General features: G+C 39.0%; 1 protein-coding gene across 1 annotated transcript; it reads right to left on the bottom strand.

Annotated features, from left to right (window-relative positions):
- Positions 1–3,374: 3,374 nt before the first annotated feature.
- On the bottom strand, positions 3,375–12,961 carry CRLF2 (cytokine receptor like factor 2). Its single transcript, XM_033145867.1, has 8 exons — positions 12,865–12,961; positions 11,964–12,127; positions 10,989–11,125; positions 9,260–9,413; positions 7,837–7,954; positions 6,055–6,139; positions 4,955–5,081; positions 3,375–4,085 (listed from the first exon to the last, which is right to left on the bottom strand). The coding sequence occupies exons 1-7, from the start codon at positions 12,924–12,926 to the stop codon at positions 4,962–4,964; spliced, it is 840 nt and encodes a 279-aa protein (XP_033001758.1). The 5' UTR covers positions 12,927–12,961; the 3' UTR covers positions 3,375–4,085; positions 4,955–4,961.
- Positions 12,962–14,687: the final 1,726 nt, after the last annotated feature.

Below are 14,687 nucleotides of genomic sequence, written 5' to 3'. Positions count from 1 at the left end.
CATTCGCAAAAAAGGGGGGGATTTGCTTCTAAAAATTGTTTTCAAAAATCTCTTTTGCGTATTTTGAAACTCACTAAATATTAACAGCATTTGGTAGCCAATAACAATATAATTGGCGTGCTCTGGTCCATGGGGTCACGAAGAGTCGGACACGACTGAACGACTGAACAACAACAAACAATATAATTTCTGGTTTCTTGTACAGTAAACCAGGAGTGATTGGGGGGGGCAGGATGCTGTTTCACACACATCCTACCAACTTATTTTAAAGAATGGGTCATCTTAGGGTCTTAGTATTTAACCCCCTTGTTTGCATTTGATCCCCTCTAGCATTTGTTAGGCTAGCAGAAAAAGGTAGAAACATTTAGAAATTTACTTTCAGTTTAGTTTTTATTTTAATCAAAAGATTATAATTAAACAGACAATGGCATGCTCCAGAAAGCCTCAGAATTTTGTTGCTATACGGTTTGTTTTGGATTACCACTTGGGTGGGTGCTTTACCCCTGACATATTATTATTGTTACCTACTTATTAAGTGTGCATGCACACTGAAGAAGTGTGCATGCACACGAAAGCTCATACCAAGAACAAACTAGTTGGTCCTAAGGTGCTTACTGGAAGGATTTTTTTTTTATTTATTTGTTCGTACTTATTAAATTTGTTAGAACACTTATATTGCCCAAGGCAACCCAAAGCAACTTACAACCAAGATGGCTCTCAAAAGTCACATAATAGTCTGAGAAGAAGAAGAAGAAGAAGAAGAAGAAGATGAAGAAGAAGAAGAGAGAAGAAGAAGAAGAAGAAGAAGAAGAAGAAGAAGAAGAAGAAGAAGACCAGAAACTATAGCAGGGATTATGAGAAGTGTGGGACTCCTTTACAGGAAGCTGGCTTCAGGCACTAGGCTTGCCGGCAGACCAATTCTGCATTATAAAAATGTATGCAAATGTTACATGAAGGCTGGCAACATTCATTGCTTGCAGACAATGGCAGTGCCTGGAGACAGAGAGATAGACAGTGTGTGTATTCACAGCAGTGGCCAGAGGAAAAATGGCCACTGGGAGGAGCACACAGAAAGAAAATGCCATGGTGCATCTGTAGCAGTGAAAGCAGATGTCTTCTTCTGTCCCAGCTGTAAGAAACATATATATCCTGTATTGGTCTCTAAATCCACAGCAAGCGCTGCAACTCTCCAACAGTTTGACTTTACTCCCAATGGTGCATTCTTCCATTGTCTCTCAAGAGAGACTGATGCCAGTGGAGTCCAATTACATCTGAAAGGCCACCATTTCCTCACTCCTGCCTTATGTGTTTTGGTTGCTATTCATTCTGATCATGGAGCCCTGTTCACACAGAGACATCCACAGTAATGCAGCTCCCTTCTTGTGCATGTTACACAGAGATTTAGCTCAAATTAAATACCCATTATAAATTCGATGTTGCCGGCGTGTGCAATTCTAAAAAGTAAGGTTCTCGTATACGGTTTCTGATTTCACTTAGTAAACTAATGTGCGTGAGAAGTGTGAAGGACTCTCAGACAAAACAATGCAGGACTTTCTTTGCTGTTCATTTTTCCAAAATACCCGTAGGCGCTTGACCACATTATCAGAGCTAAAGCAATACAGCTAAACATCTGCTATTGCTATTATGTATTTTGCCTCTGAGCATGTGTGTGTGGTCTGATAAGTTGTAGACATGCAACATTATCATTTTTCTCTGGAGGCAAAGATTCTGTTACAAAGCTTCTGCCTACAGAGATCTGCTTAAAAGCCAAATTATTAACATATGGGAAAGCAAGAATGGCACATAAGCCAATGCATAGAAAGAGCATCACTGCAGTTCATACTCTGTTCTTACTGGAGACTGGGTGTCCAGTGACCAGGTCAAGTCCCTAGAGACTACCATACAAACTTCTGAAATCACCACCATCTCGTACTTTATCACAGGCCATGCATTCAGTTGGCTTCTTGATCATGCCATCTACCATGTGCAACATCTGGATGCTGGTGGGACATAGAACAATGTATGTTTTCTGTGACTGCTGGTGAGCTTTGAACTTCTCTTCCTTTAGCAAACTGACAGCCCAAACCTGACTATTTTCTAGAAGCTGAGGATCTAAACCAGAGGCCCCAGGAGCTTGAGTGCAACAACATCTGGAGAGTCATAGGTTTGCTACCCCGATCAAAACATGAACTGTCACCGGACCTGTAAAAGGGTAAAAGAGTATTCAGAATAATTCATAATGAATTGGGAAAAAATGTTTAAAGGTACTTTTCAACAAAACCAGAGTCCTTTTTGTTGGGGATAATTCAGACGTAAATTCCCAGGTGTAAAAAAAAAAAAAAAAGGTTATTTATGTATGCCACTACTGCGGCCCGTGTTTTGATAGCCCAAAAATGGAAAATGAGTGAGGTCCCAACTAAAGAAGAATGGCAACTTAAGCTGATGGAACATGCGCAGCTTGCAGACTTAACATATAGTATAAGAGAACAAGAAGAACATACATTTAGAGAATATTGGAAAATGTTTATTGAATATGTGGGGGGGGGATTGTGTACACTTGAAAACGGCAGCATTAAGATAAATTCAACAGTGTAAATAAGTTTTGATGGGTGCAATAATAGAATACTGAATGGTTTAGTTTATGTAAAATGTGTAGGGATTTATGATACACAAAATGAACCATGGAAAGAGAAGAAGGGAAGTCACTGATATTTTAAGGATGTTTAAATGAGTATTCTAAATTGTAAAACATTTTTTAAAAATCAAAACTATATTAAAAAATAAAAAACATGAACTGCCTGTTCTCTAATGCCCTTCTCCAGGTGGACCTGTCTTCGTAATTTATGTGCCCATGTGAAGTATGCATCTGAGAGCCAGTGTGGTATAGTGGTTAAGAGCGGTAGACTTGTAATCTGGTGAACCGGGTTCGCGTCTCCGCTCCTCCACATGCAGCTGCTGGGTGACCTTGGGCTAGTCACACTTCTTTGAAGTCTCTCAGCCCCACTCACCTCACAGAGTGTTTGTTGTGGGGGAGGAAGGGAAAGGAGAATGTTAGCCGCTTTGAGACTCCTTCGGGTAGTGATAAAGCGGGATATCAAATCCAAACTCTTCTTCCCTTCTTTTTCTGTGTGGTCTGTAATGTGAAAGGGTGTGCTTGTGCGACACACATTAATTTGGCATGATGCAGAAAACTAACATGGATTCCTCACATTGTTAATTGGCCCCTCTGCCTCTTCTTGTTTATCCAGTCCCCAGGCGAAAAGCCAGCTAGTGCTAAAGTTCTAAATGAGGGACAATTCTATATTAGGGACCTGTTAGATCTCATAGCTCTAATTCCAGTTTTCAAGGCAGAGGGGTGGGAAGAGACAAGCTTTCTTGCATTCAGTGCAGTCTAGGAGAAACAAAGAAGATCTCAGATCTCATTAGTATTGAGATGAATTTACAAGAGAAGAACTCAGAAATATACCAATCAGTCTACTTCAAAGCTCATTGTGGATTGGAATCAGTAACACAGGGATATGTTTTAGGCATGGCTGAATATCTACACCCTGTGTAAACTTTACACTCCTTATTGTAACTTGGTGCACCATATAGACATGTAGTATGTGACCGTCTTTGCATAATGGAGGCAGCCTTCTATTAACTAAAGAAGGGGATATGTGTGTTTCTTTATTTTGAAACAACAATGCGAGTCAAAGAACAAAGAACAGGCAATGGCTATGCATTGTCTCCCTGAGTTAGTATCGTTGATTGGCTATTTCTTTTTATCATTTGTGTTATGAGTATCATTCAAACATCCTCTAGAATGGCTATTTACATATCATCTACCCAAGTTACATGTCATCTACCACTACATTTCTCACTGTCATTTAATACGCATTTGACACTCAGAAGTCTTCTTGGCAGAGGATCCACAAATGACACAGAGGGCACAGTGGAGGAAGGATGGAGATAAGCACATGAGCAAAGTCGGGTGGTTGAAATCGCGAGAACGACCTGTTGATGTTGCCATCAGTGGTTGTACAACAAGCATTGACTCTGAAGTTCTGGTACACGTAGGACCCCTTAAGTATCTTCTTAATTGCCTGCCATAATAACATTGGGGAGAGGGAACATAGTGTTATGCATTTGCAGGGGGTAGGCTGTATACCTGAGCCCCCTGCTAATTCCTGGATCTGGCATGGATTCAATTCCTGGAATAGCCAGGCTTGTTTCCTGGTTATGTAATGGCCCCCTAAGGTAACAAAGGTAACAAAGGAAGTGGCTCTGTGCCCAATAGCACACGGATGCCCCCCCCCACCTCTCACAACTGTTAGTTAGAAAGAAAAAGAGTTAGGAGTTAAGCTATGTGAGCTTTAAGCTGGAAGCAAGGGGGCGGGCTAGGAAGCCAGAAAAACAGAGCCATGCCCCATCTCTGCTGTGGCTATGGGAGAAGCAAGACCCTCTTGGGGTGCTAATGCTATGAGCCCCTCCAGCGTAGGTTCAGGTTGTACATATGTGTAAATAAACAACATATCCTAAAGAAACCACAGTCTTCAGTTTTGAGGAAACCAAACCTTGAGTAAGCAACTGGAACCCCTGGAGAATCACACCATTTGGAGCCTGGGGTGGCATGCAACAATATTGAGAAAACAATGATGTCCTGAATGTATTCTGTACCCCAGTTCATACTTTCAATCAGAGGAGGTGCTGAGACAGTACAGAGAAGGGGCACCATAAGCCCTCTCTACCATTGGACAAACAGTGACAGTGTGAATTGGGCCCTTCATATGAGCAGTCAACTGCATGAAAACCTGGGTCCTGAAGTTATTTCTTCTCCTTTTTGAGGGAGAGAACTGTGCAGACTGGGCCCCAATAACTGTAGAACTGCCCATGAAAACATGCTGGATAGAAGTGGAAAGTGTTTCTCTATCCCTCTGCCCTCAATCCATGCTTGGAATTTCAAGAACGTTACCTCTGGCTTATACTTTGGCTCCCTGGAATTTTTTTCCTTCTTCCTCTTCAATTGCACATCCTTCTTCTTCATCATCATATTTTACCTTTGCTTGAACCAGCACATTTTCCGTCTTGCTAATCCATTCCTTTAAAAATGTGGACATCATCATTTGTTTAAGCAGCAGCTCTTCCTACTAGATATCCTCAGCTGATGTAAAACCACCTTACAGTTCATTAACGCAAGCCAGAGGGCTGACTACAATAGTCTGTTGCACATAACTCTTCATACTGCATCTTAAAGACTAGCTTATTACCAACAATTCAATAATAAAACTATAGTAATCTGTTTTATTGATGAACATTATTTTACTTCCTTTATCACTTCCAAAATTATTTCCCAATTTTTTTGTATTTAATTTCATTATTCAAATATTGGATATCTTTGTGCCAACAATTTAGATAATCCCATTTCATTATTATATTCATTACAGTTTCTATAATATTATATTTTGCGCATTAAAATTCTACACCAGATGTCATTTTTTTCTTCCTTTCAAGATGCGGTTTTCTATTCCAGTATTTGGGTACCAATGTCTTACCATTTTCCTATAACTTTTCTAACAGCATTTAATTTTCCTAGTATGACTGTGGGGTCTGAAATCTTATCAATTTTCATCACCTCAGTCCAAAAGATTTTTTTTTACAACCTCTCTAAATATGTCTAAAGTTTCTGTGACTTTACACATTTGTAATGTTCACTTCTTTTCTGCAACTCATAAAGAGTAAGTACAAAATCTTGTAAAAAAAAATCTTTAACTGCAACATCTGTAAAGTATTTTGGACTTCCTTGAACAATATCGATCCAGTGTTTTTTGGTAATTGGTAATTGCTTTATTAGGCTTAATAAAGATGTGAGTCCTTTGTTACAGCAAGATAAAACCATGGTTCTAGATGTGCTTTCCTCTCAATAGTCACATATTCTCTGGGGTATTAAAAACCACTACATGTGCAGCTGGAAACACAAGAATGCATGAATATTTCAGAGGGATCAAACCAAGTTTGAGAAAAAGAAAATCTGAATACGAGGGAAAGAAACCTGGAAAAAATATGATGCTCTACCTGAAAGTTCCCATTATGATCGCCGAACAAATCAGAATATAGATGTTTGGGGTCTGGTACAGCAGGCATTAGGATCTTCCTAATTCTGTAAAAAAGAAATAATTTAAATGATTACAATAAAAAAACATAAAAGAAAAAGAAAAGCTGTGTTTGAAAAGTAGACATTAAATACAGGATCTTCAGCATTTAAATAAAAGCAGAAACAGACATTTTATGCCCCCAGATAATTTGAAGGGTCCTTAAAAACAAAGAGGGGGGAAATAGTTTATTCTAAAAATTAATGGCACATATAGCAAATGGGATGGGGAGTGGCACCTTTCAGCTGATGAAAGACAACATACCAGGCTTAGAGCTTTAAGTCAGAGCCTAGTTCATTTAAAGGGATTTCATAGAACCAGGCATGCAACTTCCCTTACACTTAAAGTCAGGTTGGGGACAAACGTGGCCCAAAAGTTCAGGATTTCACTCACCCTTGTCATGACCAGGACAAACATCTTTGAAAGTGAACAGGTTCTTGGACCCCACATATATGAATCCACCACAATATGATCATATGGCTCCATCACAAAATCATCATACTCAGTAATATTTTCTTACTAGTAAAGTGTCCATTTATTATAATAAACAGTGTCTGTTGAGTTTCTCCAGAGCACAGAGAGAGCACCAGGGAAGAATGGACAGCTAAAAGTTACATCCACTGCAAATGCAGTTCTAAAAAGAGGGGTTTTAGACACACGCGCCCATACAGCATGTTAAAAAGATGTGCAAGGGTGGTTACACTTAGGACTATAATTAGCCACCTTAAACCGAGTCAGGCCTTTGAGCCAACTAGCTGAGCATTATTCATACCGACTGTCAGTCGTTCTCCAGGGTTCTGGATGGGAAGTCTCTCATACCTACCTGGAGATGCCAGGGATTGCTTGCCTCTCCCCTAACACATGGCAGCTGCAATGCCCTGACCAGCTGCCATGTGAAAGGACTCTAAGCACATACATCAGTAGTCACACAAAGCCCCTTCACACATTGGCCAAAGTGTGGAGGCATGCCTTCTCCAACTATTGGTGGTGGGGCTAGCCAAGATGTTTTCACGGTGCTACTCATGCATTCTTTTATGAGCCCAATCCTTAATTTTATCCAGGATGAGTTAAGGGGAGCCACTCCATATTCTGATTGGCTAGAAGACTTTACATAAACTTCCTGTACCACCTTGTGACCATTATGTTACTTTTTGGGCAGAGGGCTTCCTTTGAATCTTCTCTAGCGTTCCACCCTTTGTCGACGCCCCTTTCTTTGCCTTCAGGCTCAGCTCCTGTCTATCCAATCTGTTCATTCTTACCTACATGCAAAAAAAAAAAAAAAAAACTTCACACAGCTTCTCCAGGATATTTGGGTAAATCCTGAAGACATAGTTGGCCCCAGTCTGACTCAGATCCCATGCATTCATTCTCTACTATTCTCAAAATTATAAACCTGGAAGACCCACATCATATACAGTATATAGCAAATTCCAAACATTCCATCCCATAATCTGTAATATGGGAGTAAAATTTCCGGGGGGGGGGGTGGAGAAGTAAACTGCTGAAGGTCTATCTGCCACACCTTGATCGTCCTCATCTCCACCAGCCAAGATCCAATGGATAGGTGCAGTTCATCCTTTCTCAAAATGCACACTGTACCCATTAGATCCCTGAAATGTGTAGGCCTCCCCGCCACAAATATTGTTCTGTCGTTTTGATCATTTTGATCAAGAGTTTGTGAGTGAGTGCACAAAGCAGCATTTACCTTTCCCATCTGCAAACGCACAACAGAAGGGCAAATATTACCAGGATCCCAGCCATCGCCAAAGTCAAAGGGATTACTGTAATTGATTTGGGTTCGGAGACAGCTATATCACAGGAATCTTTGAAGAATCACAAAAAGAAAAAAAGTTCAAAGTGTTTTCCAGTATATTTGAAAAAAGAAGCATCAGATTCTTTAAAGCATATTTTGGCCAACTCTTTCTTTCGGAAAGCAATTATTAAAAAATTGAATAATATATACTGTTAATCTTTAGGCCAACATTCTTTTAAGCTTCCACATTTCACAATAATGTGGATTTTTTGTGTGTTGTCCACTGAAGTACCCTTCTGCTAGGATGAAAGAATACAAGAATACCGGTATGAGATTTTTCTGCTTTGTGAATAAAAATTAGCTCTTTATATTGTCATTTAGCTCTTTGTATTGTCATTTATATAACTAACCTTCTTCGTTCCAACAGAAAGCGTGACTGTACTGGAATAGGAAATATGTGCTGATGCCTGCTAATGAATGCTTTTAAAGGAATATATTATAACAAAATGTTGTCTGGAGAGAATATCAACTGAAATTCATTTAAAGTCCTGTGTCCAATTCTCTGCTGTTTCCCAGTTGTGAAATGGGCCACTGGGGTGTCACTGAAAACAGGTCCCTGTGTTGACTAATCTCCCTCAGTGCTGTAGCATTTGGAAATATGGCTTGGGACGGTTATGGGAGAACTCTGCTCAGTTTGGATCTTGACTTTTATAGTTGCTTACTGGGGTTGATGGGGATTGTAGTTCCACAAAATGTGATAAATCAAAGTTTTCCCTCAACTGCCCTAAAGTGTGCCCCACTTACCCCTCCCTTCCCCAAAACGCATCCAGAAATGGCAAGGTAGCAGTACAGTGGCATGGTTTCACTGGAGTTGTCTGTCAAAACCTCCCAGCCCCTAGAATACTGCAATGGCAACTTTCCAGGTACTGTGGAGAACTACATTTCCCAGACTCCTCAGTGCCTGGGAAAAAAATCATTGAAGGGATTTTGTCATTGCCCTGTTATCACTGCTAATTTGGGAGTGGGGGGATTTGACAGCAAGGCAGGGGAGGGTTAGTTGTTGGTTCTTAAATAATTTAAAATCAAATAAAATAGTGGATTTGTTGTGTTATGGTGACAGAATGCGGGGTATTAATAATAATAATAATAATAATAATAATAATAATAATCCACTTTAATTGTGCAAACCTAAAGCTTATGTGCTTGAATCCCTACTGCAGAAGAGTGGCAGTCTGGGGGCACCCTGTATACAAGACAGCATACCCTGAACACTAAATAAATGACAAGACGTTTGTTTGCATGTTAACATTATCTAGAAATAGAAGGTTTCAGAAAGAGGAATTGCAGTAGCAGTGCATTTTTATTTTATTTTTACCTACAGAGCTGCCATTTTTCCAATGTGTTTCTGCTCCCCATTCACTGGAATAAGAAAATATACTGCAACTGTGTTTCAGCCTGAATCGAAAAGAATAGCATTTCGCTGGATCAAATCCTTGGTCTTTAATCTCACAACATTCTTGGTCCCTAGACTGAACAGCAAGAGTATCAGACATTAATAATTTTGTTCGTTGTATATTTTGTAAGCTATTCTAACAGGCTTTTGGAATATTTTGGTTTGCAATAAAGACTTCTGTCAGGGCCTAATATCAGTACAACTGGGGAAAGAGTTGTTTTTTCAGACTTTGGAACTCACTTGTAGCTTAATTGTTTGCACCACAATTCTAAACAATATATATTGAATTATTTGACTACTGAGAGTTTTCTTTAAAATCCAATACAGTAGATCACTTGGAAGTTCCACATTTCTTTTTTTGAATAACAAAGCATTAGGGTTTCATCTTACCTCCCTTTGTATCATATTTTGTTCTTTATTTTTTTCCCTCATTTCTTATCTCAGGGTTATATCCTATGCTTGTCTTGCACAGAGTAGACCCATTGAAATCAATGGACATGGCTAACTTAGTTTGACACAACCCTTAGTTCATTATTCTGGCAATCCTTTGAAAGAAAGAAGCTTGTACAGATGCACACCACGAGGAAGTAATCAACATATGAATTAAAACAATGAAGTAGCAACTTGGGGATTTCCCCAGCTTTCTTGCATATAAAGTCCCCAAGGAATTATCAGATCTTTAGTTGCCTAAACACAGCTACCAGTACTTAAACACAGTTTGTGAAATTAAGTTCCACTCAGATAATTGGGACTGTGTGTCGAAATACACAGATGAGGTGAGGGGGATGTGAGCAACCGTCCAATGGCAATCAATTTAGAGTGCACTGTGATGTCATTGCATAACCGCCAACATTTCTCCAATGAGAATTTTTGTTATTTATATCCCACCCATCTGACTGGGTTGCCCCAGCCACTGGGTGGCTTCCAACAAATATAAAAACACAATGAAACATTGAACATTTAAAAACTTCCCTATACAGGGCTGCCTTCAGATGTCTTCTAAAGGTTGTATCTCATTGGATCAGGAGTCACATAACTCCATACCCTCCAACATTTCTCCAGTGAAAATAGGGATGTCCAGGATCTAATCAGAAACCGTGATGGCTTCTGGAAAATAGGGACACTTGGAGAATCTGTCCTTGCTCAGATAATTGTTTTCCCTGCATCCTGTGTTTTGCATAAGTTCCAAGTTGAAACCAATATCAACTGGCCAACAATAAAGCCTACAATGTTGAGGCATGAAATATCAGCATAGCTGTCAACTTTCCCCTTTTCTTGTTAGGAATCCTATTCGGAATAAGGGAATTTCCCTTTTTAAAAAAGGGAAAAGTTGACAGCTATGAATATCAGGTGCCAAACTGCGGCAAATGCAGGAGATTTGATCTGCACAGTAATCAGCACACTTTCCACAACTGGGCCTCAGCGGTTCATTTGCTATTCTGGACATCTCAGCTTTGCCAGGCTTCAAGGTCTTCTTTCTTGTTGCTGGCAACCCAAGATGATGAGTTTCAAATTCATCAATTCGAGACTATGTTGATGTGGTGGAAAACTCCTAACAAAAAACACCCACATTTATTTCTGCACTGCAAAAAGAAAAAAGTCCCTTTCCAGGTTTCCATTCTCCAACACAAAGCTGCACTTATCTACCCACCTGCCAATCTTTGTCAAGTTGGCTTTTGTACTGAAGCTCGAAGCGAAAACAATGCTCATTGTCAACTGCCTTGCACTGCACAGTTACTTCGTCATCTGCCCATTGGAAAGTAACGTGTTTAGGTGGGTTGGGCTTGACTGGTGAAGATAAAATTAATACACTCAATTACACAGTGTAGCTACAAAAAGTTATAACTGAACACATTGGACTTGTTAGCATCTCATGACTGAAGCCTGCCCAAATAACAACAAAATATGAAATCACATAAGCTATCAGTTAGCTAATAACTGCTACGGCATATTGTTGCATGCTATATAAGGTTAAATATGTGGTGAGAACACTTTTAAATGCAGTCAGATAACAAAAACTACTGCATGCCGAGAATCAAATGCTGTTGTGTGTGATAGTTATAAACTGATTCCTGGGGATTCCTGTGTTCTTTGAAAGCATGAAAGGCAGTCCCTCATTGAAAAGATGAGTGAGAGAACACAAGGTTCTTGGAAAGACACTTTGTCCCCGGCACAGATATTTTTTTTCCCCCAATATGGTAGTCGTATTTGTCACAGTGAAACTCCAAAGCATTCTGTGTTAACTGAGTGTGTGCCTTAGAACATTAATCAGAATCCTCTACAACACTGAATTCTCAGGCAGAGATTGATGTGGAAAGGTAGAAACAGCACAACAGCTCTCCGTACTGTGAAATACAAAGTACTACTGCATATAAATGGCATCAAAAATGGTAAAAATTTGAAATTACCGGTATGCAGCATTGGGGATTTAATAATAATAATAATAATAATAATAACTACTACTACTACTACTACTACTACTACTACTACTACTACACAGATATTTACCAAGCAGAATTTGAAGAAGTAAAATTGCTGTTGCTTCCCCTTTTTTTCTTTTGTAATCCTTGCCAGGCACTGACAGCTGAAAAGGTTGTTGCCAGAGTAATAATAGTTGTTAACTTACACAAATTGCTGCTCTCTTGTTCATCATAGTAAACCTCCTCTGTCTGATTTGGATTCCTAATGTTAATGTGCAGATAACTCCCATTGGTAGGAAACAGACACCCACTGTTGTATCCTTGGTCATACAAATATTCAATGCACTGCTTCTCTTCTTGTTCATCAAACCTGCAATTGAAACAATCATATTCAATAAGGTGGCAAGAATATTTTCCGTTGAAAATCAGGGTATTTGGAAATGCTTTAAAGGGGATAATCCTTGCCTATGCCTGTGCACTCTAGAGGGGATTCCTGTCCTGCCAGGTCCTGTCCATGAAATGTAAGATACTTATTTTATTTTATTTTATGTTAATTTTTTAAACAATAGAATGCCTTCTATTAGTTGGCCTCAAGGTTAGATTACTGCAATGTGTTATATGTAGGGCTGCCTCTGGAGACGGTTCAGAAACATCAGCTGGTGCAGAATTCAGTGGCCAGGTTGCTCACCAGAGCAAGATGGTTTGAGCATATTACACTGATCCTCACATGCTACAAGAAAGTCCAGTGAAACCAACAGTCACATTTAAAATTGGCCACCAGAATTGGCCATAGGTTGTAGGTTTTTAAAAGTGTTGGGAATAGAGCTTTCTCCCAACAACCAAACAGAAAAGCTATCTGTGGCCTCCAAACAGTATGGAATGGACAGTGCATATGTGCAATAAGAAGGAAGCCAGATCAATGTTCTCACCAGCTTGAGTTCAGAATATAAATATAAGATCTTATCTATCTCGTGCTTTAGTTTTCCTTTGGATAAAAGGGAGTGAAAGGAAAGGGGAAAGGGGGGGGTGCATATCAAGACCAATTTGCTTGAAAATCCCAGCATTCAAACCTAGAAATCCAGAGAAAGTCTGTTTGGCAGTACTTACTTATAAGACATCATCATGTTCCTGCCTGGAAAATTATTTTTTGCATCCCATGAAATCTCCATCCTCTCACCATTGACATTCTGTATTTTGTATTCTGTGCAACAACCTAGCAAAGATGAAGGGTTGTAATTGTTTAAAATAATCTGCAAAATAAAGGGCTATCAGTCTCATCCAAGTTAGATCTTGTAAATATACATGTTTCTGCTGCACCTCTCAGTACTAAAAAGGAGAAACTTTGGGCTTGGAGTTATAGCATAAGGCTAGAAAATAACCAAGCAAGCTTAAGTCCACATACTGGACAACTTGCATACATTAGACCACCCAGGAAAAGGGTCAATTACTTCGCTAGGCATAGTAATTACCATTTGCCAAAAGCTCTTTGCTTTATTTCATTCCCACCACAGCAGAAAAGGTCTCCTTTTTTGGCACTGCACTATTCCATGCTCCTCTTTCTCTAGCCTTGAGGAACTTCCAAGGTATTTAGTGCCATTGATGTAACATTTTCACACAATATTATTTGACAGCTCAGGGTTGATATAACTTAATGCAATAAGAATGTCCAAGCATCTTCTGGTGAGAGTTTATTCTTCCCTGTCCCTGCTAGAATGAATGCTCAGGTCCAAGTGTGAGTTGTCCTAAAATGGCAACACCAAAGAGAAGCCTATTCGGCTTAAGCATGGAGATTAAGAGGAGGGTTTCTAGGTTGTGTGTGAATATATTTGAGGGCTCTGTTTTTGTATCATTACCTGCTAAGACGTCTTCACAATCATTACATTGATTGATGGGGCATAAACCTTGAAAACAAAGTGAATAATAAGACTGAATGTCAAAGGAAGAATGGCAAAAAAAAAATATCCCACACTGCAGATGAGAAGCATGAGCAATTTTTTCCATGTAATTTTGTACAGTATTAACTAGCAGATCATTATTTCCCATCATAATTGTGATTTTAAAATGGTAGGTTGTTGTTTTTCTCTAGAATTCATTTAAAAGAAAAAAGAAAAACCAGACCATAGATGTAACCTTAAATTACATTTATTGAACTAGTTCCAAAAAACAAAAGACACAAATTCCTGCGGCTTTTAGTTATAAGTTAGTTATAAGTAATGCTGCTTAGAATTTTTAATGCAAAAAAACCCCACCCCGAAACCAAGTAATAAGAAAACACTTACATTATTTAACATTTTTTTAAGAAAAATCTTTGTTACATATTACAGATCTCTAAGTTGTAATAAGATCTTCACCTTATGTAACTATCGCATAACTGTCCTGAAAGTTGCAGCATATACGATACTGTTTGAGCTTACTTTATACTGAACATTATGAATTTTGCCTCTGACATTTAGTGGTACAAAGACTTGGTTCAAATAAACCTTTACAATTGATTGAGCTCTAAATTTCATTCAAGTCTTTGTAATTTGTAATTTTTGTACATTATAAAGTGAATGGTTGCTAATACTGAGTTGTTAATACTGGTATTTGTGCTAAAAATTAATATTGTCAGATTTTAACTTACATGGTGCCCATGACTGAGAAACCCGCAGGAGGATGCAGAGCAGAACAGCAACAGAGGACTTAGCGCTCAACCCCATACCTGGAAATATAGTGTATGATCAAATTATTAGCAATATAAACCACAGCAGTACTTCTCTAGGACTGCTCTTTACTACTGTATAGCTTTGTATCAAAAATGGAAATCTAGAGGAAGTGACTATAGGAAATATGTGCAAATAGCGAGAGAATTATAATCTGTTCTCACGGATCTTAAAATTTGCATCGTTTAGGCTTCCTTTTTACTAAGTGACTATGGGTGTCAAATATAA

The sequence above is a fragment of the Lacerta agilis genome, chromosome 4 (genome assembly GCF_009819535.1).
Source record: "Lacerta agilis isolate rLacAgi1 chromosome 4, rLacAgi1.pri, whole genome shotgun sequence".
NCBI classification, from domain to species: domain Eukaryota; kingdom Metazoa; phylum Chordata; class Lepidosauria; order Squamata; family Lacertidae; genus Lacerta; species Lacerta agilis.
This window is presented reverse-complemented; position numbering and strand designations above follow the sequence as displayed.

Bases quoted from the DNA above. Each gene is read 5' to 3' on its own strand.
- CRLF2 (XM_033145867.1), bottom strand. From the start codon at position 12,926: ATGGAGATTTCATGGGATGCAAAAAATAATTTTCCAGGCAGGAACATG. The intron at 12,128-12,864 runs GTAAGTACTGCC...TTTCAATTGCAG, and splicing joins AACATGATGATGTCTTATAA to GTTTGATGAACAAGAAGAGA. The intron at 11,126-11,963 runs GTAAGTTAACAA...TATCTTCACCAG, and splicing joins ACAAGAGAGCAGCAATTTGT to TCAAGCCCAACCCACCTAAA.